The 20,427-nt window shown below is 53.1% G+C and overlaps 2 protein-coding genes across 6 annotated transcripts; both read left to right on the top strand.

The window, feature by feature from the left end:
- Positions 1-1,369: 1,369 nt before the first annotated feature.
- Positions 1,370-6,706, top strand: LOC132245500 (chemerin-like receptor 1). Of its 3 annotated transcripts, none has more exons than XM_059717932.1 (2): positions 1,370-2,266; positions 5,020-6,706. In XM_059717932.1, the coding sequence occupies exon 2, from the start codon at positions 5,053-5,055 to the stop codon at positions 6,079-6,081; it is 1,029 nt and encodes a 342-aa protein (XP_059573915.1). In that variant the 5' UTR covers positions 1,370-2,266; positions 5,020-5,052; the 3' UTR covers positions 6,082-6,706. The 3 variants fall into 3 exon arrangements, with proteins under 3 accessions (XP_059573915.1, XP_059573914.1, XP_059573913.1); XM_059717931.1 differs by lacking the exon at positions 1,370-2,266 and adding an exon at positions 3,442-3,568; XM_059717930.1 differs by lacking the exon at positions 1,370-2,266 and adding an exon at positions 3,498-3,564.
- Positions 6,707-15,104: 8,398 nt separating this feature from the next.
- Positions 15,105-20,427, top strand: LOC132245501 (chemerin-like receptor 1). Of its 3 annotated transcripts, none has more exons than XM_059717935.1 (2): positions 15,105-15,987; positions 18,741-20,427. In XM_059717935.1, the coding sequence occupies exon 2, from the start codon at positions 18,774-18,776 to the stop codon at positions 19,800-19,802; it is 1,029 nt and encodes a 342-aa protein (XP_059573918.1). In that variant the 5' UTR covers positions 15,105-15,987; positions 18,741-18,773; the 3' UTR covers positions 19,803-20,427. The 3 variants fall into 3 exon arrangements, with proteins under 3 accessions (XP_059573918.1, XP_059573917.1, XP_059573916.1); XM_059717934.1 differs by lacking the exon at positions 15,105-15,987 and adding an exon at positions 17,163-17,289; XM_059717933.1 differs by lacking the exon at positions 15,105-15,987 and adding an exon at positions 17,219-17,285.

Raw genomic sequence — 20,427 nt, 5'->3', positions numbered from 1 at the left:
AGCCCGGGCTCCTGGGTTCTCTCCAGTTGTAGGAGGGACTGGGGACTGGGGCAGGGGGGATGCAGGGCTCCTGGGAGCCGGGAATCCTGGGTTCTCTCCCTGTGCTGGCAGCTGGTAGGTCATAAGTGCTGCCCCAACGTCCCCGGCCCTGCTCGAGGACCTCCAGCCCCTGTCCATCTGCCCTGGCCTTGTCCAGTGGCTGTGTCCATGGTGCTGAAGGCAGCATCCAAAGCAGCTGGATCCCAGGAGCACTGGGACAGCAGGGCTGGAAAGGACCCACTGGAGATTTATTAGGATCATGGTGTTTGAAGGGATCTCCCAGGATTGTGGGAACAGTGGCGCTTGAAGGGGTCCAGCAGGGATCTCCCAGCATCGTGGGGACTGCTGGGCTGGAAGGAATATCACAGGGATCCACAGGATCATGGAGACAATGAGGGTGGAAGGTATATCCCATATCCTAGGAATCTACGGGGATCATGAGAACTGACAGGCTGAAAGGGATATCACAGGGATCTACCAGGATCATGGGGACAGAGGAGTTGGAAGAAACGCACCAGGGATCTCCCAGGATCATGATGACCATGAGGCTGGAGGGGGTATCACAGGGATCTACGAGGATCACGGTGACAGGGGCCAGAAGAGATCTACCAGGGACCCACAGGATCATGGGGACAGTGGAGCTGGAAGGGATCTCCCCGTCACGGGTGATTTCCCCACACACTCAGACCAGGTCATGGCATGCCCAGGCTCCACAGGGGCTCACGTGCGTGGTGCTCTTGTCTGTGGCCACCAAAGAGCAACAGGGCTTGGCCATGAGCTGAGAGCCTGGATGCCTGTTTCTTTTGCCCCCTAAGCAAAGCCACAGTGCATGTGGTTAGCAAGGTGGTTTCCTCTGCGCTCCAGAGTTCTTGCCACTCCCTGCCCACTTCCTGCCCCAGAAGCATCTCCCCACCAATAAGGACCTCCTCTCCTCTCCCCTCCCCAACTTGGTTCATGACAGGAAACTAGGCCACCTCCAACCTCTCCCCTTTCCCCCTCCCACTACCCTCAGGGTTATAAAAGTCCCTGGTCCCTATGCACCACTCAGGTCCACCCAGCTTGGGGTAGCTTAGGCCAGAGGCCAGAAGGTCCTTTTGCATCCTTGTCTTCCTCACGTTTCCGGCAGCTCTATGGTGTAGGTGAGCAAGTGTCAGCTTCTGGGTGGGGTTTGGGAGACTTTTGCAGTGGGAGCAGATGAAACTAGGATGGAGTATTGGTGGATGAATGGACTGTGGGTGGGTCAAGGTTGGATGGATGGATGGATGGATGGATGGATGGATGGATGGATGGATGGATGGAAAGTCTGAGGATAGATGGGTAGGTGGGTGTATATGGGGATGGATGAAGTGTGGGGTTGGTGGATGGATGGAGGGGAGTATCTGGGGATGGATGGTGGGTAGATGGATGGAGGAAATGTGGAAAGGGATGGGTAGATAGACAGGTACTTGGCTGTATATGGCTAAATGTGGTATTTAGGGATGAGGTTATAGATAGAGAGGATGTGCAAATGGATGGGTAGATTGATATACGTGTATATGAGGATGGGTAGATGGATGGAGAGATGGATGGGGTATGGGGGCATGGATGGATGGAGGGTATGAGTGGGAAGGAATGCAGAGATAGAAAGGTATGTGGGTGTATATGGGGATAGATAGATGGAGAAACTATATAGGGATGGATAGGTAGAGGGGCAGCAGCATTAAAAATGGACCCACCTGAAGGAATAGGAAGGGCTGCCCTGCAGAGGGACACCAAAGAGACAGAGCACGAAGAGACAGAGTTTGCCCCAGTAGGGATACCGTTTGCCCTGGTGGCGACTGAAGCCGCTTTGAAGGTAACTCTCTTGGAAGTGGGAAGGGTGATGTAACCCCAGCAGGGTTAGAATGAGAGACAGTAGCAACAGGCCAAGAAGAGCCCTGGCCTGGGATTGGCTGAGAGGCTTGGTTAAAAGAGGGGAGCAGTTTTCCCGGGAAGAGAACGAAGGAGAGAGGGGCGGTGAGAGACAGGCTGGAGACCAGGGAAAGGATCTCCCCACGGCCATCCCTCCGAGAGCTCCTGGCAGAGTCCTGCAGAAGTAGCAGCAAGAAGCATTGGAGAAGAGCGCTGCACTGTGTCCTGTTCTCCCTCCCTTCTCCTCGGAGCCGCACCGGGGCAGGACAAGAGAGGAGCTGCCTGTGAGGAGACTCCAAGCCTGGGAAAACCCTCCTGCAAGCCCCTGTGTGGCTGGGTGAGTGCAGCAGGGGAGAGGGATGCAGGGCCAGGGCAAGAGGCTGGAGACTGCCCAGGTTTTTTCCCCTGTGAGTGGGAAGGCACTGGGAAGGGGCTGCATTTCCTGGGTGCTGTGAGGCTGTGCTGGGCAGGGGAAACTGTTACAACCTGCAACCCAGACACTGCTCCCTGCTGAGCCAGGACCGGGGTCTGGGCAGGAATCAGCTCCCTTGCAGGGACTGCTGGGGAGGAGCCACCGCCTGCTGCACCAACACTCCCGGAGCTTGTGCGAGGATCACCAGCACCAGGGACCACCTTCAGATCCTGTGCAGGGACACAGACAGTCCTAGTCCCTGAGTCGCCCCACCAGGAGCAGTGCACATGGGGTCCTCAGCACTCACTGTACGAGTTATAGACTGTGTAAATAAGTTATTGATGGTTTATTACTTGGAGCATCAATGTATTTATATATTGGTTCCTTATTTATCATGGGTAATTTGCATACCTTTGTCTAGTGTAAAGTCTATCCAAGAAGCATTAACCCTCAAGCCACCATCACCAGGTCATGCGGTGTAACATTTGTTCTATTGTATTGGTTATATGTTACCTTGTAAATAGTTGAATCCTGTAAATAGTTTTATAACAGTCTGCAAGGTTGTTTAATTGTAAGGGGAGGCTCTCCGCTTGGGGACCCTGCAGCAGCTACCCAGGGAGCTGAGCGGGGCCACTGGCTACTGGGTACCCACTATTCAGGTGAGAGCGCGAGTAGTATCACGCTCACAGTTACAGAGGGTTTGAGGTGGAAGGATGGATAGATGTTGGTGTATGTTGGGATGAGTGGATGGAGGGAATGTATGGGAAGGGGTGAAGGGATAGAAAGGTACATGGGGATAGATGAGTAGAAAGGGTGTGGGATGGAGGAATGTGTAGATATCAGCGTATATACAGACAGATGGTTAGATGGATGGATAGAGGGTGTAAGTATGGATGCATGAATGGATGGATAGAAGAAGCACAAGGGAGATATCCATCCATCCACCCATCCATTCATCCGTGCATCCATCCATGGTCATAGATGGATGGGCAGGGTGTGTGGGGATGGAATTGGGGCAGAAACCAGGTGTCGGGCTCCCAGCCCCTGCCCCTGCCTGCTGGGTTACAATCCCCAGCTGTGTGCCTCTTGGGTTACTTCACTCCTGTTTCCTGTCTCAAGGGGCTGTGGAGTGGAAAAATAAAACTGTACTTCCTGTGTTGGCCAATCTTCAGCCTCCCAGGAACTCAGAGCCCAGTGCGAGCAGAGAGGACCAGGGGCACCTAGTAGGTAATGGCTGAGGGCAAGGGGGCTCTGGACACCGGGGTTCTCTCCCCACTCTGGGAGGGGAGTGAGGGCTGGGGGTTTAGAGGAAGTGGGGCTGGGAGCCTGGACACCTGGGTTTTCCCTTGTGGGGGGCGGGCTGCGGAGTGTGAGCAAGGGGAGCCTGGGAGCCTGGAAGCCTGGGTTGTCTCCAGCTCTGGGAGGGGTGTGGGGACTGGGGGGAGAGAGCAGGGATCCAGGACACCTGGGTTCTCTCCTACATCAGGTCAGGGAATAGGGACTCCATGGGCTAAAGGTGCCAGAGACCTGGGTCCTATGACAGCTCAGAGGGGGGAGAAGGTATGGGGGGCAGGCCTTATAGGGCATGAGACTGGTGGGATAGGAACCCCTGGGTCCTATACCAGCTCTGGGAGGGCAGAGGTCTGGTGAGGTAGAGCACGGTGCTCGGACACCTGGGTTCTCTCTGAGATTGGGCAGGGGAGTGGCACCTGTTTGGGCAAAGCAGAGTGGGGCTAGGATCCTGGATGCCCTCAGCTCTGGGAAGTGAATAGGGCTTGGTGAGTGCTCCCTAGAGTGAGGCAGCACAGACACCTGGGTCCTATTCTCATGGGGCCGTGGCTGAAAAGGTAAAGCTATTCACGTTGCCTCCTTCGCAAAAGAGGAACTGCTGGCTGGTTGGGCTGAGCTGGCCCCTACTTCCCCTCCTCTGCCTCTCCCCCTTCACACCACAGCTGCTTTCTAACTGCCAGTTCTCACACCCCACCCCGAGCAAGGGGAGAACCCAAGTGTCCTGGCACCCAACCCTCCCCCTTCACCTGGGCCTGCACCTGGATGCAGATCTCAGATGTCCCATACTCAAGTTACTTGCTGAGGTATGGAGGATGGGGCTGAAGATATTGTGACCCGCAGGCATGGAAGGATCAAGCAACCATCTCTCAAGCTCAGTACAAAGGGCTGAGAACCCAGGTGTCCTGTTTTCCCATAGCCAATGGACATAGAAAACCTGGAGGCTCCTGGCTAGAGGGTCTTGCCCCTCTGCTCAGTCTGACACCTTGATGGGTTGGACCCCCATGGACCTGGGAGGCCTTCACTTGCCTTTGGAGTGGAGAACATGGATCCCTGGAGGGGATTTGAACGTGTGCCTTCCTGGCCTGGCAGGGGCAGGACCTGGGTGGAGGCCTCAGCCCCCAGCTTGACCAAGGGCAAGGCCAACAGTGGTGTTCATGGCTTGGCAATGGGTATGATCACTGAGTGAGAAATGGATCCTTAGGCTGGCCACCCTGCTGTCTGGTTTGCTTCAGAAGGTACTGTGCCTTCCTGGAGCAGGGGGCTGGACTAGGGGGCTGTGCCTTCCTGGAGCAGGGGGCTGGGCCCCCCTGAGGGACCTACTATCCCCAAATTTCTATGATGCCCCCTTGGGGCCTGGAGACATGTGGTGAACAATCCGTCTTCTTCAGGTGAGGACAGAGCCAGGGACAGCTCCCACCGGCATGGAGACCTCAAGCCCTACAAGCTCCCCAGGCACTGGCAACCATGACAAGCTTACGAGGGGCATTCATATCTTCAGCATGATCATCTACAGCATTGCCTTCCTGCTGGGTGTGACGGGAAATGGGCTGGTGATTTGGGTCACAGGCTTCCACATGAAGCGAACAGTCAACACTGTGTGGTTCCTCAACTTGGCCATCGCGGATTTTATCTTCACCTTCTTCCTCCCCTTGAACATCACCAGCATAGCTATGAACTTCCACTGGCCATTTGGGAGAGCCCTCTGCAAACTCAACGGGGGATTGGCTTCCCTCAACCTTTATGCCAGTGTCTTCTTCCTCACGGTCATCAGCCTGGACCGTTGTGTCTGCGTGGTGTCTCCTGTGTGGACACAGAACCATCGTCAGCCCCGCCTAGCCTCACTTGTGGCCTTGGGCATCTGGATCCTGTCCTTGATCCTTTGCATTCCCTACTGGTACTTCCGGGAGATAGATTACGATGACTCCAAGAATGTCACCTACTGCTATAAGGAGTTTGGCACAACTGGTGAGGAGGCCACGGAGGAGGAGTGGAAGTGGGTGAGCACCTCCAACAGCCGAGCCACAGTCATCAGCCGCTTCATCTTTAGCTTCATCATCCCCTTCTACATCATTGTCATCTGCTACGGGGTCATCGTGGTCAAGCTCCTCACCAGCCAACTGGCACTCTCCAGCAAGCCCTTCAAGATCATTGCTGTGGTGATCGTGGTCTTCTTCCTCTGCTGGTTCCCCTTACATGTCTTCTCCTTCCTTGAGATGGATGACCTGCCTAAGTTTAGGACAGCCGTCCACATCGGCATGCCATTGGTTTCCAGCCTGGCCTTCGTCAACAGCTGCCTCAACCCCATCCTCTACGTTTTCATGGCTCATGACTTCAAAGAGAAGCTACGACACTCACTGTTCTTGGCCTTTGAGAAGGCCTTCACTGAGGATGCCCCCATAGTGGCTGTCCAGACTCAGTCCACCATGAAGTCAGACTCCCAGGCCTTATAGACTCCTCCTCCAGGCCTCTCCCATTCCCACTATCTCTGGAGTAGGAAGAGAAGTTGTCAACCAATAGACCTTCTCCTGCAGCTTCATCTCCATGGAGATAGTAACAGTGGCCTGGTAGGAATTGTCCTAGGTCTCATCCTTGCTTTTCCAGGAAGAAACTTTGGTGTTGAACCTTTTCAGTTGACCAATGGGCTCCATCTGAATGCTGATGGAATTTCTTACTACTATTGGATGTTTCTTCCAGCCCCAGCCCTTTCAAGCTACTTCCAGCCTCTACATATGCCCCTTTGATGTTATTCCAATGTTTTGTTCACTAGTTTGATGAGACCCCCATGTTCTGTATTAGGTGAAGTGATTTCCATATTTCCTGACATATGACCTGCAACTGTCCCTCAAAATTAGCTACTCGTGGTGCATTTGCTTGCATATTTCATGGGCTTTACTGGCCAATGGTTTCTCATGTAATGACCCATCCTGGGATCAGCCCCATCAGAGGTGTATTCTACCAGGCAAAGGAACTTTGTGGAGAAGCCTCTTTGGAAGCCTTGTTTCCTTTTTCCTTGAGATGGGTTTGGGATCCATTAAGTCTTGTTAACTGTTGATGGAATGAAAGCAGTCAATAACAGTGAGTTTCTGATGGATGTCTGTTCATGCAACCAAGTGGCTAAGACAATAAGGAAGGTGCAGGGAATCCATAGTTATGGGGATGGGGATGCCTGGATCCCAATGACTCACAGTCCTTGCCTCTTATCAGCCCTAAATCATTGGCCAGCTGGGATGAGTCCAGATAGCCACACCCCTCAGCCTCCCAGTTGGCTGGGTAGGGTCATCCGTGCTCCCATTACAACCCAGTTGGGCCAATCCCCCAACACCATCCAAGTCTCAGCAGCCAAGGAGTCACTTCCCCTTTTTCAGTTTTAGGGAAAACGCAGGGAATTCCCATTACCCGTGGTGATTGCTTATTGGTGTCTGGAGCAGACTCAGGGAGGAACCCAAGCATCCAGGTCCCTCCAGCATTAGTCAGAAGCCAAATCAGGCTTCCTCTTCTTCTCTGAGCAGAAGAGTTTTAGGAGACACCAAGGAAAAGAGGGAGGAGATGATGCAAGTGGGGAAGTGAGAGAGAATCTCCATGCCATGGTCTTGGCCATATGTTGCTCAGTCACATGGGTCTCAGCAATGTAACAGACCATAGGATCATGGGGAATTTGAGCTACAAGGAACCTTATGAGGTTACATCTAGTCCAGCCCCTTGCTCACAGCAGGATCACCCCTAACTCAACAATCCCAGCCATGTGTCCATCCAACCTGCTCATCAAGATCTCTAAGGATGCAGATTCCACCACATCTCTAGGTAATCTGGTCCACTTCAGGGAGTTCCTTCCCATCTCCTGCCTCAGTTTCCCCTGCTGCAGCTTGAAGCCCTGTTGCTCCAAGTCCTGTCCCCTATGGTCATAGAGAAAAGCCCATCTCCATCCTCTCTGTCATTGCCTTTCAGGGATTGGAAGACCGCAATCCAATCCCCACCTCAGTCTTCTCTTCTCTTCTCCACATTCAGTGACCCTAGTTCTTTCAGCCTGGCTTCATCAATTGTCCCTTTCAAAGCATGGTGGAAACTCTTCTCCTACTGAAAGGTGCCCACATCTGCAAGAAGGCAACTTGGAGTGGAAGGGTGGAGGGAGGTGTAATATGGGGAGACCCTTGTCTCATCAGCCCTGTTGCTTCCAGGGATCAGTGAAGTTGTGCTACAGGTGATCTGATACCTGGCTACTCAGCCCAGTCTCTGGGTGATTTTTTTCATGTTTTAGATGGTTGTTGTGAGGGGGTTTGGACAAGGACAGATCCTCAGAGGTCAAAAATGGATTGTACCAACTGTGGTCTCAGCAGAGGTGAGGGATTCATGATGGAGTCATCTCCAGGTGTCAGCTGACTTGTTCTTCTCCATGAATCTAATGGACCCTGTTAGACCCCGACTCCATGCAGCACCCAACAACTAGAAAGACAATGGTCCAATTGCCCATGGATCCTGTTGCTCATTAGCCAGAGCAGAGCAGGGAGCAAACACAGCACACATTGCTCGCAACAGCTTTTTGGGTACTAAATGGGTACTGTGCATCAGTTTTTCACCAGTCCCATGGGACAACCCTGCCCACTGCGAGACAGGGAGGCCCGAGTGAGGGAGATTACTTACCATCCATCAAAGCTGACCTTGTAAAGGAACACCTTGAGAGGATGGATACCTTCAAGTCAGCCGGTCCTGACCATTTACACCCAAGGGTACTCAAAGAGCTGGCAGGAATCATAGCTCAACCCCTGGCACGGATCTTTGAGCACTCTTGGTGCTCTGGTGAAGTGCCCAACAATCGGAAGAAGGCCAATGTGGTGCCTATCTTCAAAAAAGGGTGGAAAGTCGATCCAGCAAGCTACAGACACACCAAACTGTCCTTTATCCTGGGCAAGGTCTTGTAAAAGATTATCAAAGAGGCCATCCTATACAGGCTAGCTGACAGCAATATCCTGAGGGATACCCAGCATGGGTTTGTTGTGGGTAGGTCTTGCTTGACCAATCTCATTTCCATTTATGACCAGGTGACCAGTTGACCTGTCACCTGGACAAGGGGGAAGAGATTGATGTTGTATATCTTGACTTTTAAAAAGCCTTCAGTCCGGTATCCCATGATCACCTCTTGGCAAACCTGGCTAACTGCGGCCTCAACCTCACCACGATCCGCTGGCTGGGGAATTAGCTCCATGGCAGGAACCAGAGGGTGGTGGTTGATGGAAGTCAATCGTCGTGGTGCCCAGTAACCAGTGGGGTCCCTCAGGGCTCTGTCCTGGGGCCCTTACTTTTTAACATCTTCATTAATAAGGTAGACCATGGTGTCAGAAGTGGGCTGGTCAAGTTCGCCAATGACACCAAACTCTGGGGTAAAGCATCCACACCTGAGGACAGGAGGGTGATCCAGCCAGATCTTGAAAGGCTCAGGAAATGGGCGGATGAGAACCTGACGGTGTTTAACACCGAAAAATGCAAGGTTCTTCACCTTGGAAGGAAAAACCTGCAGCATTTTTCTAGGCTCGGCAGTGCTACGCTGGTTAGCACTATGCATGAAAGGGACTTGGGGGTCATGATTGACCACAAGATGAACATGAGCCCTAAATGTGATGCTGCAGCTTGTAAGGCGAGGAAAACGCGGGCTTGCATCCATCGATGCTTCTCAAGCAAATCCCAGGACGTCAATCTCCCCTTGTACCCAGCCTTGGTGAGGCTTCAGCTGGAGTACTGCGTCCAGTTTTGGGCTCCACAATTCAAAAAGGATGTGGAGAAGTTTGACAGAGTGCAGAGAAGAACCACGCATATGATCAGAGGTCCGGATAACAGACTTTATGATGGCAGGCTGAGAGCTATGGGACTCTTCAGCCTGGAAAAGCACAGGCTCAGGGGTGATCTGGTGGCTGCGAATAAGTTTATTAGGGGTGCTCAGCAGGATCTGGGGAAACATCTGTTCACTGGAGCGCCCCAAGGGATGACAAGGTCGAACGGTCACAAACTCTTCTGCGACTGTTTCAGGCTGTACATAAAGAAGAACTCCTTTACTGTCCAAGCCCCCAAGGTCTGGAATAGACTGCCGCCAGAGGTGGTTCAAGCACCCACTTTGAACGCCTTCAAAACACTTTTGGATGTTTAGTTTGCTGGGATCCTATGATCCCTGCAGACTTCCTGCCCCTGGGGCAGGGGGCTGGACTCGGTGATCCTCCGGGGTCCCTTCCAGCCCAAATGTCTATGAAATCTTTGAAATATATTCAGAATGGACACAGCTTCGGGCCAGCTCCCTCACTGATAGAATACGTGGAGCCGCCCTGAACAACAGTTCTTTGCAATATTTATGCACTTTGGTTTATACATATTTACATTTACCCTGCCTTGTTCCACCTCTGGTCCACCCATTTTTCCTCCCATCTCAAGCTCCACCTCTCTTTACTTCATTAACATGGAATTGCTTATGCATTTCCTTCATTTACATGCGCCTCTACTAAAAGCGCACATGTAAGACCATGAACTCGGGCACTCTCAGTCACTTGCTGGTTCTTTCTTGTTCTTTCCTGATTTCAGCACCATCTCCAAGGTTTGGCTTCTGTCTTATCTCCTGATACTAGCTGGTGGGTTGCATCTTGTTCTTCTTACATAATGGACTCTAACACTACCTTGTTTAGAAAATCACTTCCTTAAACATTTACAAAGTTAGTTACTTTTCATATAGCATCCAGCCTTGTGACCAGCAGCTTTTTGCTGAGACACAGGAAAAAAACCTTCATTCAGCTTTACATTTAGCACCCCCAGATTTCATATCCTAGCCCCAACATCTAAAATCCATTTCATTACCCTAACAGACCCACTCATCAGCTTTTAGCAGCATCACCCCCATCCCTTCCTTTAGTCCACAAAACCCTTCCTTTCTGCCCACCCTTCCTGGCACCACATGCAGTAGATTGTTGCTGACAGAATCTCCTGCCCACTCCGTCCCCCAAGCCAGTTGGTCTCCAAACTAACTAGTGGTGCTCAGCTGAGGTGAGATGGATGGATGGGAGCAGTGAGAAGGGGAATGCATGAATGGAAGGCTGGAATGATGGAATGGGATTAAAGGAAGAAGGGTGGATTGAAAGGCGAAAGGGTGTGTGGGTGGATGGAGACAAGGGAGGGGTGGAAGGCTGTGGGTATGGCTGGATGTGTGGGTGTGGAGATAGAGGCAGGGGTGGCAGTGCTCAAGCTGGGCCACCCACGGCGAGTGGGTGAACTAGTGCTCCTGCTTGCACAAAACATCTATGACTTAGTGGGGCTACCGGAAACCTGGTGGGATTCATCCCATGACTGGGCGGTACATATTGAGGGCTATAGATTGTACAGAAAGGACAGGGTGGGGAAGAAAGGGGGAGGGGTTGCGCTCTATGTCAGTGAGCAATATACATCAACACTCATCAAGACAGAATCCGAGGATGAGGAAGTAGAAGGATTGTGGGTTAGGCTACGTGGGGGGCAGAGAGAAAGGGATTTGGTGGTAGGGGTCTGCTACAGACCCCCACATCAAGGGGAAGAAAGAGATTCGGGATTCCTGAGGCAACTCTCGGAGACCATAAAAGCTAAAGAGGCGGTAGTCATGGGGGACCTAAACTACCCGGACATCTTCTGGGAGACGCAGACAGCAAAGTCCCATCGCTCACGCAGGTTTCTAACCTGTGTACAGGACCTCCACCTGACACAGGAGGTGCATGGTCCCACTAGGGGGAATGCCATACTGGACCTGGTATTGGCAACGGGGAATGACATGGTAGGGGACCTCCAGATCGGTAGCCATCTGGGGGACAGTGATCACCTAATAATTGAATAAACCATAAGACGTCGAGTGGGTAAGGTAACTAGTAGGGTGAAAGTGCTAGACTTTAGGAAAGCTGATCTCATTGCACTCAGGCGATTAGTCAAGGAAGCACTGCAGAGTAGGAGTTTTGATGGGATGGGAGCCCAAGAAGGGTGGCTGTGCCTAAAGGAAACGATCCTTCGGGCACAAAGCAAGACGATCCCCGAGCGAGGCAAAAGAGGGAAAGGGGCCAGGAGGCTTCCCTGGCTGACCAGAGAAATCCAGGGCAGCCTAAGGGACAAAAGGGGAGCACATAAAAAGTGGAAACAGGGAGAGATCACCAAAGACGAATATACCTCCTCTGCTCGCGCTTGTAGGGAGGCAGTTAGACGGGCCAAAGCTACCATGGAGCTGAGGATGGCAACCCAAGTAAAAGACAACAAGAACTTGTTTTTTAGACTGAGGGGGGTCTACTGATTTCCCGTTTTATTATAGCTTACCCAATCCCTGCTAATATTTTTATTCTGTAGGTGTTAATGCCACCCCCACCCTTTGAATAATCTTGATGTTCCACTAATCATGCTCTTCATTCTTCTGCCCTGTTGCTCTCTGTTGGCCACTTCCAGTAATGTCTCTCTTCTATTCCGTAGCCCTTCATACCTGTTTTTACTTGTACCTAAATACCTTGATGCAGGGGTGGACCTATCTGATGCAGGCATGGTGATGATGGACAGTGACATATTGGAGGCATTGTCAAGAAGGCGAGGCTTTGTTTTCCTGATTTCTGACTAAGTGACAGACATTTAATTAAACTAACTTTTGGGTAAACAAAATGATTTCTCTGGACTATTTTGGCCCAGGTAGTCATTGGAGGTTTTTTTAAGCCTTTCATATACGAAGCTAGTGAAGTTGTGCCCATTCCAGCAAGGTCTGTGGTTGGTTTTTTTTAAACAAAACTGGACTGAGGCAGGGCCAGGCTCTGGAAATCTCAGTAGAGTTTGAAATGCTCTTTAATTGGAGGAAAAGATGCATTGTGTTTTTACATATGGTAAAAGGGGCTTGAAGAAGCATCAAAACCCTATATCCACCCAGGATCCTGGCCCCCAAGACCCCACTCCCCCTCCACAGAACCCAGGCATCCGAGCTCCCAAATCCCCTTTCTCCAACCCCCGCTCCTCCCCATCCACACTCCTCCCCAAGAGCTGGATAGAGAACCCAGGTGTCTGGGATCCCAACTTCCCATACTGTAATCCACCAGTGCCTTCTCCTCTCCTGTAGCTGGGGAGAAAACTTGGGCATCTTAGCCCCCTCCTCCAGCCCCACATGCCTCACTTCTCTCCCAGAGCTGGGATTAAACCCAAATGTCTAGGCTTCAGGCACCCATGTTTTAATACCCCAAGCCCCACACTTTCCCCCTGGACTGTGGGGAAAGCCCAGGTATCTGGCCTGCCAGCAGCCCCAGGTCCCAGCTCCCAGTCCCCTCCCAGAGATATGGAGAAATGGTATTGGTGTTTATGGAGCTAGGATTGGAAAGCTCAGACCCAGACACCTGGCATCTCTCCAGCTCTGGGAGTTCAGTGTGGGGTGTGGGGGTTGCAGCAGGGGGGCCTGGGAGCCCAGACACCTTGGTTCTCTCCCAGGTTTGGGAGAGAGATGGGATCTAGTGGATCAGAGGAAGGGGCTTGAGACTCGGGACTACTGGGTTGGTGTCACTTCTGGGAAGTGGGGGCTGGGGGGAAATCTCCCAGGACCCTTGGGTTCTCCTGAGTGGAGTGGGAATTTCTGGGTTCATGGGGAGAGGGGTTGGAGGCGAGGTTGGGAGCCAGGACCCCTGGGTTCTGCCTCCAGCTCTAGGCTAGGAAGTGCGGTGAGGCTGGGAGGCAGGATGCCTGCTTCCTTCCCCTTCCTCCCCCCACCCAGGATGCCTGCGTCCCTCCCTTCCTCCCCCAGCCTTTCAGATTGCCTGGGTCCATACCGCCCTCCTCCCTGCCTCGGACCCCTGGGCTCTTTTCCAGGCCAGTAGCTGTGAAAGGCAGCAGCTTGTCTTAAGCGTGGCCTTCTGCTGTCCCCTAGTGGCTGCCCCGGGGAATACTGCTTGGGCACCTCGGGGTGGACGGATTCCCCCTACCGGGCACCCGGTCTCCACTGTTCTGCGCCCCCCCCCTCCCATCTCTCCCTGATTGGGAAAGGGAAAGAGATGGGGGGCGAGGAGCCCAGACACCCGGCCTCTATCCCAGCCTTAGGAGGGAAATGGGCCCTGGCGGTTTGGTAGGGAGGGGTCCGGGAGCCCGGGCTCCTGGGTTCTCTCCAGTTGTAGGAGGGACTGGGGACTGGGGCAGGGGGGATGCAGGGCTCCTGGGAGCCGGGAATCCTGGGTTCTCTCCCTGTGCTGGCAGCTGGTAGGTCATAAGTGCTGCCCCAACGTCCCCGGCCCTGCTCGAGGACCTCCAGCCCCTGTCCATCTGCCCTGGCCTTGTCCAGTGGCTGTGTCCATGGTGCTGAAGGCAGCATCCAAAGCAGCTGGATCCCAGGAGCACTGGGACAGCAGGGCTGGAAAGGACCCACTGGAGATTTATTAGGATCATGGTGTTTGAAGGGATCTCCCAGGATTGTGGGAACAGTGGCGCTTGAAGGGGTCCAGCAGGGATCTCCCAGCATCGTGGGGACTGCTGGGCTGGAAGGAATATCACAGGGATCCACAGGATCATGGAGACAATGAGGGTGGAAGGTATATCCCATATCCTAGGAATCTACGGGGATCATGAGAACTGACAGGCTGAAAGGGATATCACAGGGATCTACCAGGATCATGGGGACAGAGGAGTTGGAAGAAACGCACCAGGGATCTCCCAGGATCATGATGACCATGAGGCTGGAGGGGGTATCACAGGGATCTACGAGGATCACGGTGACAGGGGCCAGAAGAGATCTACCAGGGACCCACAGGATCATGGGGACAGTGGAGCTGGAAGGGATCTCCCCGTCACGGGTGATTTCCCCACACACTCAGACCAGGTCATGGCATGCTCAGGCTCCACAGGGGCTCACGTGCGTGGTGCTCTTGTCTGTGGCCACCAAAGAGCAACAGGGCTTGGCCATGAGCTGAGAGCCTGGATGCCTGTTTCTTTTGCCCCCTAAGCAAAGCCACAGTGCATGTGGTTAGCAAGGTGGTTTCCTCTGCGCTCCAGAGTTCTTGCCACTCCCTGCCCACTTCCTGCCCCAGAAGCATCTCCCCACCAATAAGGACCTCCTCTCCTCTCCCCTCCCCAACTTGGTTCATGACAGGAAACTAGGCCACCTCCAACCTCTCCCCTTTCCCCCTCCCACTACCCTCAGGGTTATAAAAGTCCCTGGTCCCTATGCACCACTCAGGTCCACCCAGCTTGGGGTAGCTTAGGCCAGAGGCCAGAAGGTCCTTTTGCATCCTTGTCTTCCTCACGTTTCCGGCAGCTCTATGGTGTAGGTGAGCAAGTGTCAGCTTCTGGGTGGGGTTTGGGAGACTTTTGCAGTGGGAGCAGATGAAACTAGGATGGAGTATTGGTGGATGAATGGACTGTGGGTGGGTCAAGGTTGGATGGATGGATGGATGGATGGATGGATGGATGGATGGATGGATGGATGGATGGAAAGTCTGAGGATAGATGGGTAGGTGGGTGTATATGGGGATGGATGAAGTGTGGGGTTGGTGGATGGATGGAGGGGAGTATCTGGGGATGGATGGTGGGTAGATGGATGGAGGAAATGTGGAAAGGGATGGGTAGATAGACAGGTACTTGGCTGTATATGGCTAAATGTGGTATTTAGGGATGAGGTTATAGATAGAGAGGATGTGCAAGTGGATGGGTAGATTGATATACGTGTATGTGAGGATGGGTAGATGGATGGAGAGATGGATGGGGTATGGGGGCATGGATGGATGGAGGGTATGAGTGGGAAGGAATGCAGAGATAGAAAGGTATGTGGGTGTATATGGGGATAGATAGATGGAGAAACTATATAGGGATGGATAGGTAGAGGGGCAGCAGCATTAAAAATGGACCCACCTGAAGGAATAGGAAGGGCTGCCCTGCAGAGGGACACCAAAGAGACAGAGCACGAAGAGACAGAGTTTGCCCCAGTAGGGATACCGTTTGCCCTGGTGGCGACTGAAGCCGCTTTGAAGGTAACTCTCTTGGAAGTGGGAAGGGTGATGTAACCCCAGCAGGGTTAGAATGAGAGACAGTAGCAACAGGCCAAGAAGAGCCCTGGCCTGGGATTGGCTGAGAGGCTTGGTTAAAAGAGGGGAGCAGTTTTCCCGGGAAGAGAACGAAGGAGAGAGGGGCGGTGAGAGACAGGCTGGAGACCAGGGAAAGGATCTCCCCACGGCCATCCCTCCGAGAGCTCCTGGCAGAGTCCTGCAGAAGTAGCAGCAAGAAGCATTGGAGAAGAGCGCTGCACTGTGTCCTGTTCTCCCTCCCTTCTCCTCGGAGCCGCACCGGGGCAGGACAAGAGAGGAGCTGCCTGTGAGGAGACTCCAAGCCTGGGAAAACCCTCCTGCAAGCCCCTGTGTGGCTGGGTGAGTGCAGCAGGGGAGAGGGATGCAGGGCCAGGGCAAGAGGCTGGAGACTGCCCAGGTTTTTTCCCCTGTGAGTGGGAAGGCACTGGGAAGGGGCTGCATTTCCTGGGTGCTGTGAGGCTGTGCTGGGCAGGGGAAACTGTTACAACCTGCAACCCAGACACTGCTCCCTGCTGAGCCAGGACCGGGGTCTGGGCAGGAATCAGCTCCCTTGCAGGGACTGCTGGGGAGGAGCCACCGCCTGCTGCACCAACACTCCCGGAGCTTGTGCGAGGATCACCAGCACCAGGGACCACCTTCAGATCCTGTGCAGGGACACAGACAGTCCTAGTCCCTGAGTCGCCCCACCAGGAGCAGTGCACATGGGGTCCTCAGCACTCACTGTACGAGTTATAGACTGTGTAAATAAGTTATTGATGGTTTATTACTTGGAGCATCAATGTATTTATATATTGGTTCCTTATTTATCATGGGTAATTTGCATACCTTTGTCTAGTGTAAAGTCTATCCAAGAAGCATTAACCCTCAAGCCACCATCACCAGGTCATGCGGTGTAACATTTGTTCTATTGTATTGGTTATATGTTACCTTGTAAATAGTTGAATCCTGTAAATAGTTTTATAACAGTCTGCAAGGTTGTTTAATTGTAAGGGGAGGCTCTCCGCTTGGGGACCCTGCAGCAGCTACCCAGGGAGCTGAGCGGGGCCACTGGCTACTGGGTACCCACTATTCAGGTGAGAGCGCGAGTAGTATCACGCTCACAGTTACAGAGGGTTTGAGGTGGAAGGATGGATAGATGTTGGTGTATGTTGGGATGAGTGGATGGAGGGAATGTATGGGAAGGGGTGAAGGGATAGAAAGGTACATGGGGATAGATGAGTAGAAAGGGTGTGGGATGGAGGAATGTGTAGATATCAGCGTATATACAGACAGATGGTTAGATGGATGGATAGAGGGTGTAAGTATGGATGCATGAATGGATGGATAGAAGAAGCACAAGGGAGATATCCATCCATCCACCCATCCATTCATCCGTGCATCCATCCATGGTCATAGATGGATGGGCAGGGTGTGTGGGGATGGAATTGGGGCAGAAACCAGGTGTCGGGCTCCCAGCCCCTGCCCCTGCCTGCTGGGTTACAATCCCCAGCTGTGTGCCTCTTGGGTTACTTCACTCCTGTTTCCTGTCTCAAGGGGCTGTGGAGTGGAAAAATAAAACTGTACTTCCTGTGTTGGCCAATCTTCAGCCTCCCAGGAACTCAGAGCCCAGTGCGAGCAGAGAGGACCAGGGGCACCTAGTAGGTAATGGCTGAGGGCAAGGGGGCTCTGGACACCGGGGTTCTCTCCCCACTCTGGGAGGGGAGTGAGGGCTGGGGGTTTAGAGGAAGTGGGGCTGGGAGCCTGGACACCTGGGTTTTCCCTTGTGGGGGGCGGGCTGCGGAGTGTGAGCAAGGGGAGCCTGGGAGCCTGGAAGCCTGGGTTGTCTCCAGCTCTGGGAGGGGTGTGGGGACTGGGGGGAGAGAGCAGGGATCCAGGACACCTGGGTTCTCTCCTACATCAGGTCAGGGAATAGGGACTCCATGGGCTAAAGGTGCCAGAGACCTGGGTCCTATGACAGCTCAGAGGGGGGAGAAGGTATGGGGGGCAGGCCTTATAGGGCATGAGACTGGTGGGATAGGAACCCCTGGGTCCTATACCAGCTCTGGGAGGGCAGAGGTCTGGTGAGGTAGAGCACGGTGCTCGGACACCTGGGTTCTCTCTGAGATTGGGCAGGGGAGTGGCACCTGTTTGGGCAAAGCAGAGTGGGGCTAGGATCCTGGATGCCCTCAGCTCTGGGAAGTGAATAGGGCTTGGTGAGTGCTCCCTAGAGTGAGGCAGCACAGACACCTGGGTCCTATTCTCATGGGGCCGTGGCTGAAAAGGTAAAGCTATTCACGTTGCCTCCTTCGCAAAAGAGGAACTGCTGGCTGGTTGGGCTGAGCTGGCCCCTACTTCCCCTCCTCTGCCTCTCCCCCTTCACACCACAGCTGCTTTCTAACTGCCAGTTCTCACACCCCACCCCGAGCAAGGGGAGAACCCAAGTGTCCTGGCACCCAACCCTCCCCCTTCACCTGGGCCTGCACCTGGATGCAGATCTCAGATGTCCCATACTCAAGTTACTTGCTGAGGTATGGAGGATGGGGCTGAAGATATTGTGACCCGCAGGCATGGAAGGATCAAGCAACCATCTCTCAAGCTCAGTACAAAGGGCTGAGAACCCAGGTGTCCTGTTTTCCCATAGCCAATGGACATAGAAAACCTGGAGGCTCCTGGCTAGAGGGTCTTGCCCCTCTGCTCAGTCTGACACCTTGATGGGTTGGACCCCCATGGACCTGGGAGGCCTTCACTTGCCTTTGGAGTGGAGAACATGGATCCCTGGAGGGGATTTGAACGTGTGCCTTCCTGGCCTGGCAGGGGCAGGACCTGGGTGGAGGCCTCAGCCCCCAGCTTGACCAAGGGCAAGGCCAACAGTGGTGTTCATGGCTTGGCAATGGGTATGATCACTGAGTGAGAAATGGATCCTTAGGCTGGCCACCCTGCTGTCTGGTTTGCTTCAGAAGGTACTGTGCCTTCCTGGAGCAGGGGGCTGGACTAGGGGGCTGTGCCTTCCTGGAGCAGGGGGCTGGGCCCCCCTGAGGGACCTACTATCCCCAAATTTCTATGATGCCCCCTTGGGGCCTGGAGACATGTGGTGAACAATCCGTCTTCTTCAGGTGAGGACAGAGCCAGGGACAGCTCCCACCGGCATGGAGACCTCAAGCCCTACAAGCTCCCCAGGCACTGGCAACCATGACAAGCTTACGAGGGGCATTCATATCTTCAGCATGATCATCTACAGCATTGCCTTCCTGCTGGGTGTGACGGGAAATGGGCTGGTGATTTGGGTCACAGGCTTCCACATGAAGCGAACAGTCAACACTGTGTGGTTCCTCAACTTGGCCATCGCGGATTTTATCTTCACCTTCTTCCTCCCCTTGAACATCACCAGCATAGCTATGAACTTCCACTGGCCATTTGGGAGAGCCCTCTGCAAACTCAACGGGGGATTGGCTTCCCTCAACCTTTATGCCAGTGTCTTCTTCCTCACGGTCATCAGCCTGGACCGTTGTGTCTGCGTGGTGTCTCCTGTGTGGACACAGAACCATCGTCAGCCCCGCCTAGCCTCACTTGTGGCCTTGGGCATCTGGATCCTGTCCTTGATCCTTTGCATTCCCTACTGGTACTTCCGGGAGATAGATTACGATGACTCCAAGAATGTCACCTACTGCTATAAGGAGTTTGGCACAACTGGTGAGGAGGCCACGGAGGAGGAGTGGAAGTGGGTGAGCACCTCCAACAGCCGAGCCACAGTCATCAGCCGCTTCATCTTTAGCTTCATCATCCCCTTCTACATCATTGTCATCTGCTACGGGGTCATCGTGGTCAAGCTCCTCACCAGCCAACTGGCACTCTCCAGCAAGCCCTTCAAGATCATTGCTGTGGTGATCGTGGTCTTCTTCCTCTGCTGGTTCCCCTTACATGTCTTCTCCTTCCTTGAGATGGATGACCTGCCTAAGTTTAGGACAGCCGTCCACATCGGCATGCCATTGGTTTCCAGCCTGGCCTTCGTCAACAGCTGCCTCAACCCCATCCTCTACGTTTTCATGGCTCATGACTTCAAAGAGAAGCTACGACACTCACTGTTCTTGGCCTTTGAGAAGGCCTTCACTGAGGATGCCCCCATAGTGGCTGTCCAGACTCAGTCCACCATGAAGTCAGACTCCCAGGCCTTATAGACTCCTCCTCCAGGCCTCTCCCATTCCCACTATCTCTGGAGTAGGAAGAGAAGTTGTCAACCAATAGACCTTCTCCTGCAGCTTCATCTCCATGGAGATAGTAACAGTGGCCTGGTAGGAATTGTCCTAGGTCTCATCCTTGCTTTTCCAGGAAGAAACTTTGGTGTTGAACCTTTTCAGTTGACCAATGGGCTCCATCTGAATGCTGATGGAATTTCTTACTACTATTGGATGTTTCTTCCAGCCCCAGCCCTTTCAAGCTACTTCCAGCCTCTACATATGCCCCTTTGTTGTTATTCCAATGTTTTGTTCACTAGTTTGATGAGACCCCCATGTTCTGTATTAGGTGAAGTGATTTCCATATTTCCTGACATATGACCTGCAACTGTCCCTCAAAATTAGCTACTCGTGGTGCATTTGCTTGCATATTTCATGGGCTTTACTGGCCAATGGTTTCTCATGTAATGACCCATCCTGGGATCAGCCCCATCAGAGGTGTATTCTACCAGGCAAAGGAACTTTGTGGAGAAGCCTCTTTGGAAGCCTTGTTTCCTTTTTCCTTGAGATGGGTTTGGGATCCATTAAGTCTTGTTAACTGTTGATGGAATGAAAGCAGTCAATAACA

This window comes from Alligator mississippiensis, chromosome 15 (genome assembly GCF_030867095.1).
Source record: "Alligator mississippiensis isolate rAllMis1 chromosome 15, rAllMis1, whole genome shotgun sequence".
In the NCBI taxonomy this organism is placed as follows: Eukaryota; Metazoa; Chordata; order Crocodylia; family Alligatoridae; genus Alligator; species Alligator mississippiensis.
This window is presented reverse-complemented; position numbering and strand designations above follow the sequence as displayed.

Excerpts from the sequence above, each read along its gene's own strand:
- LOC132245500 (XM_059717932.1), top strand. The coding sequence starts at position 5,053 with ATGGAGACCTCAAGCCCTACAAGCTCCCCAGGCACTGGCAACCATGAC.
- LOC132245501 (XM_059717935.1), top strand. The coding sequence starts at position 18,774 with ATGGAGACCTCAAGCCCTACAAGCTCCCCAGGCACTGGCAACCATGAC.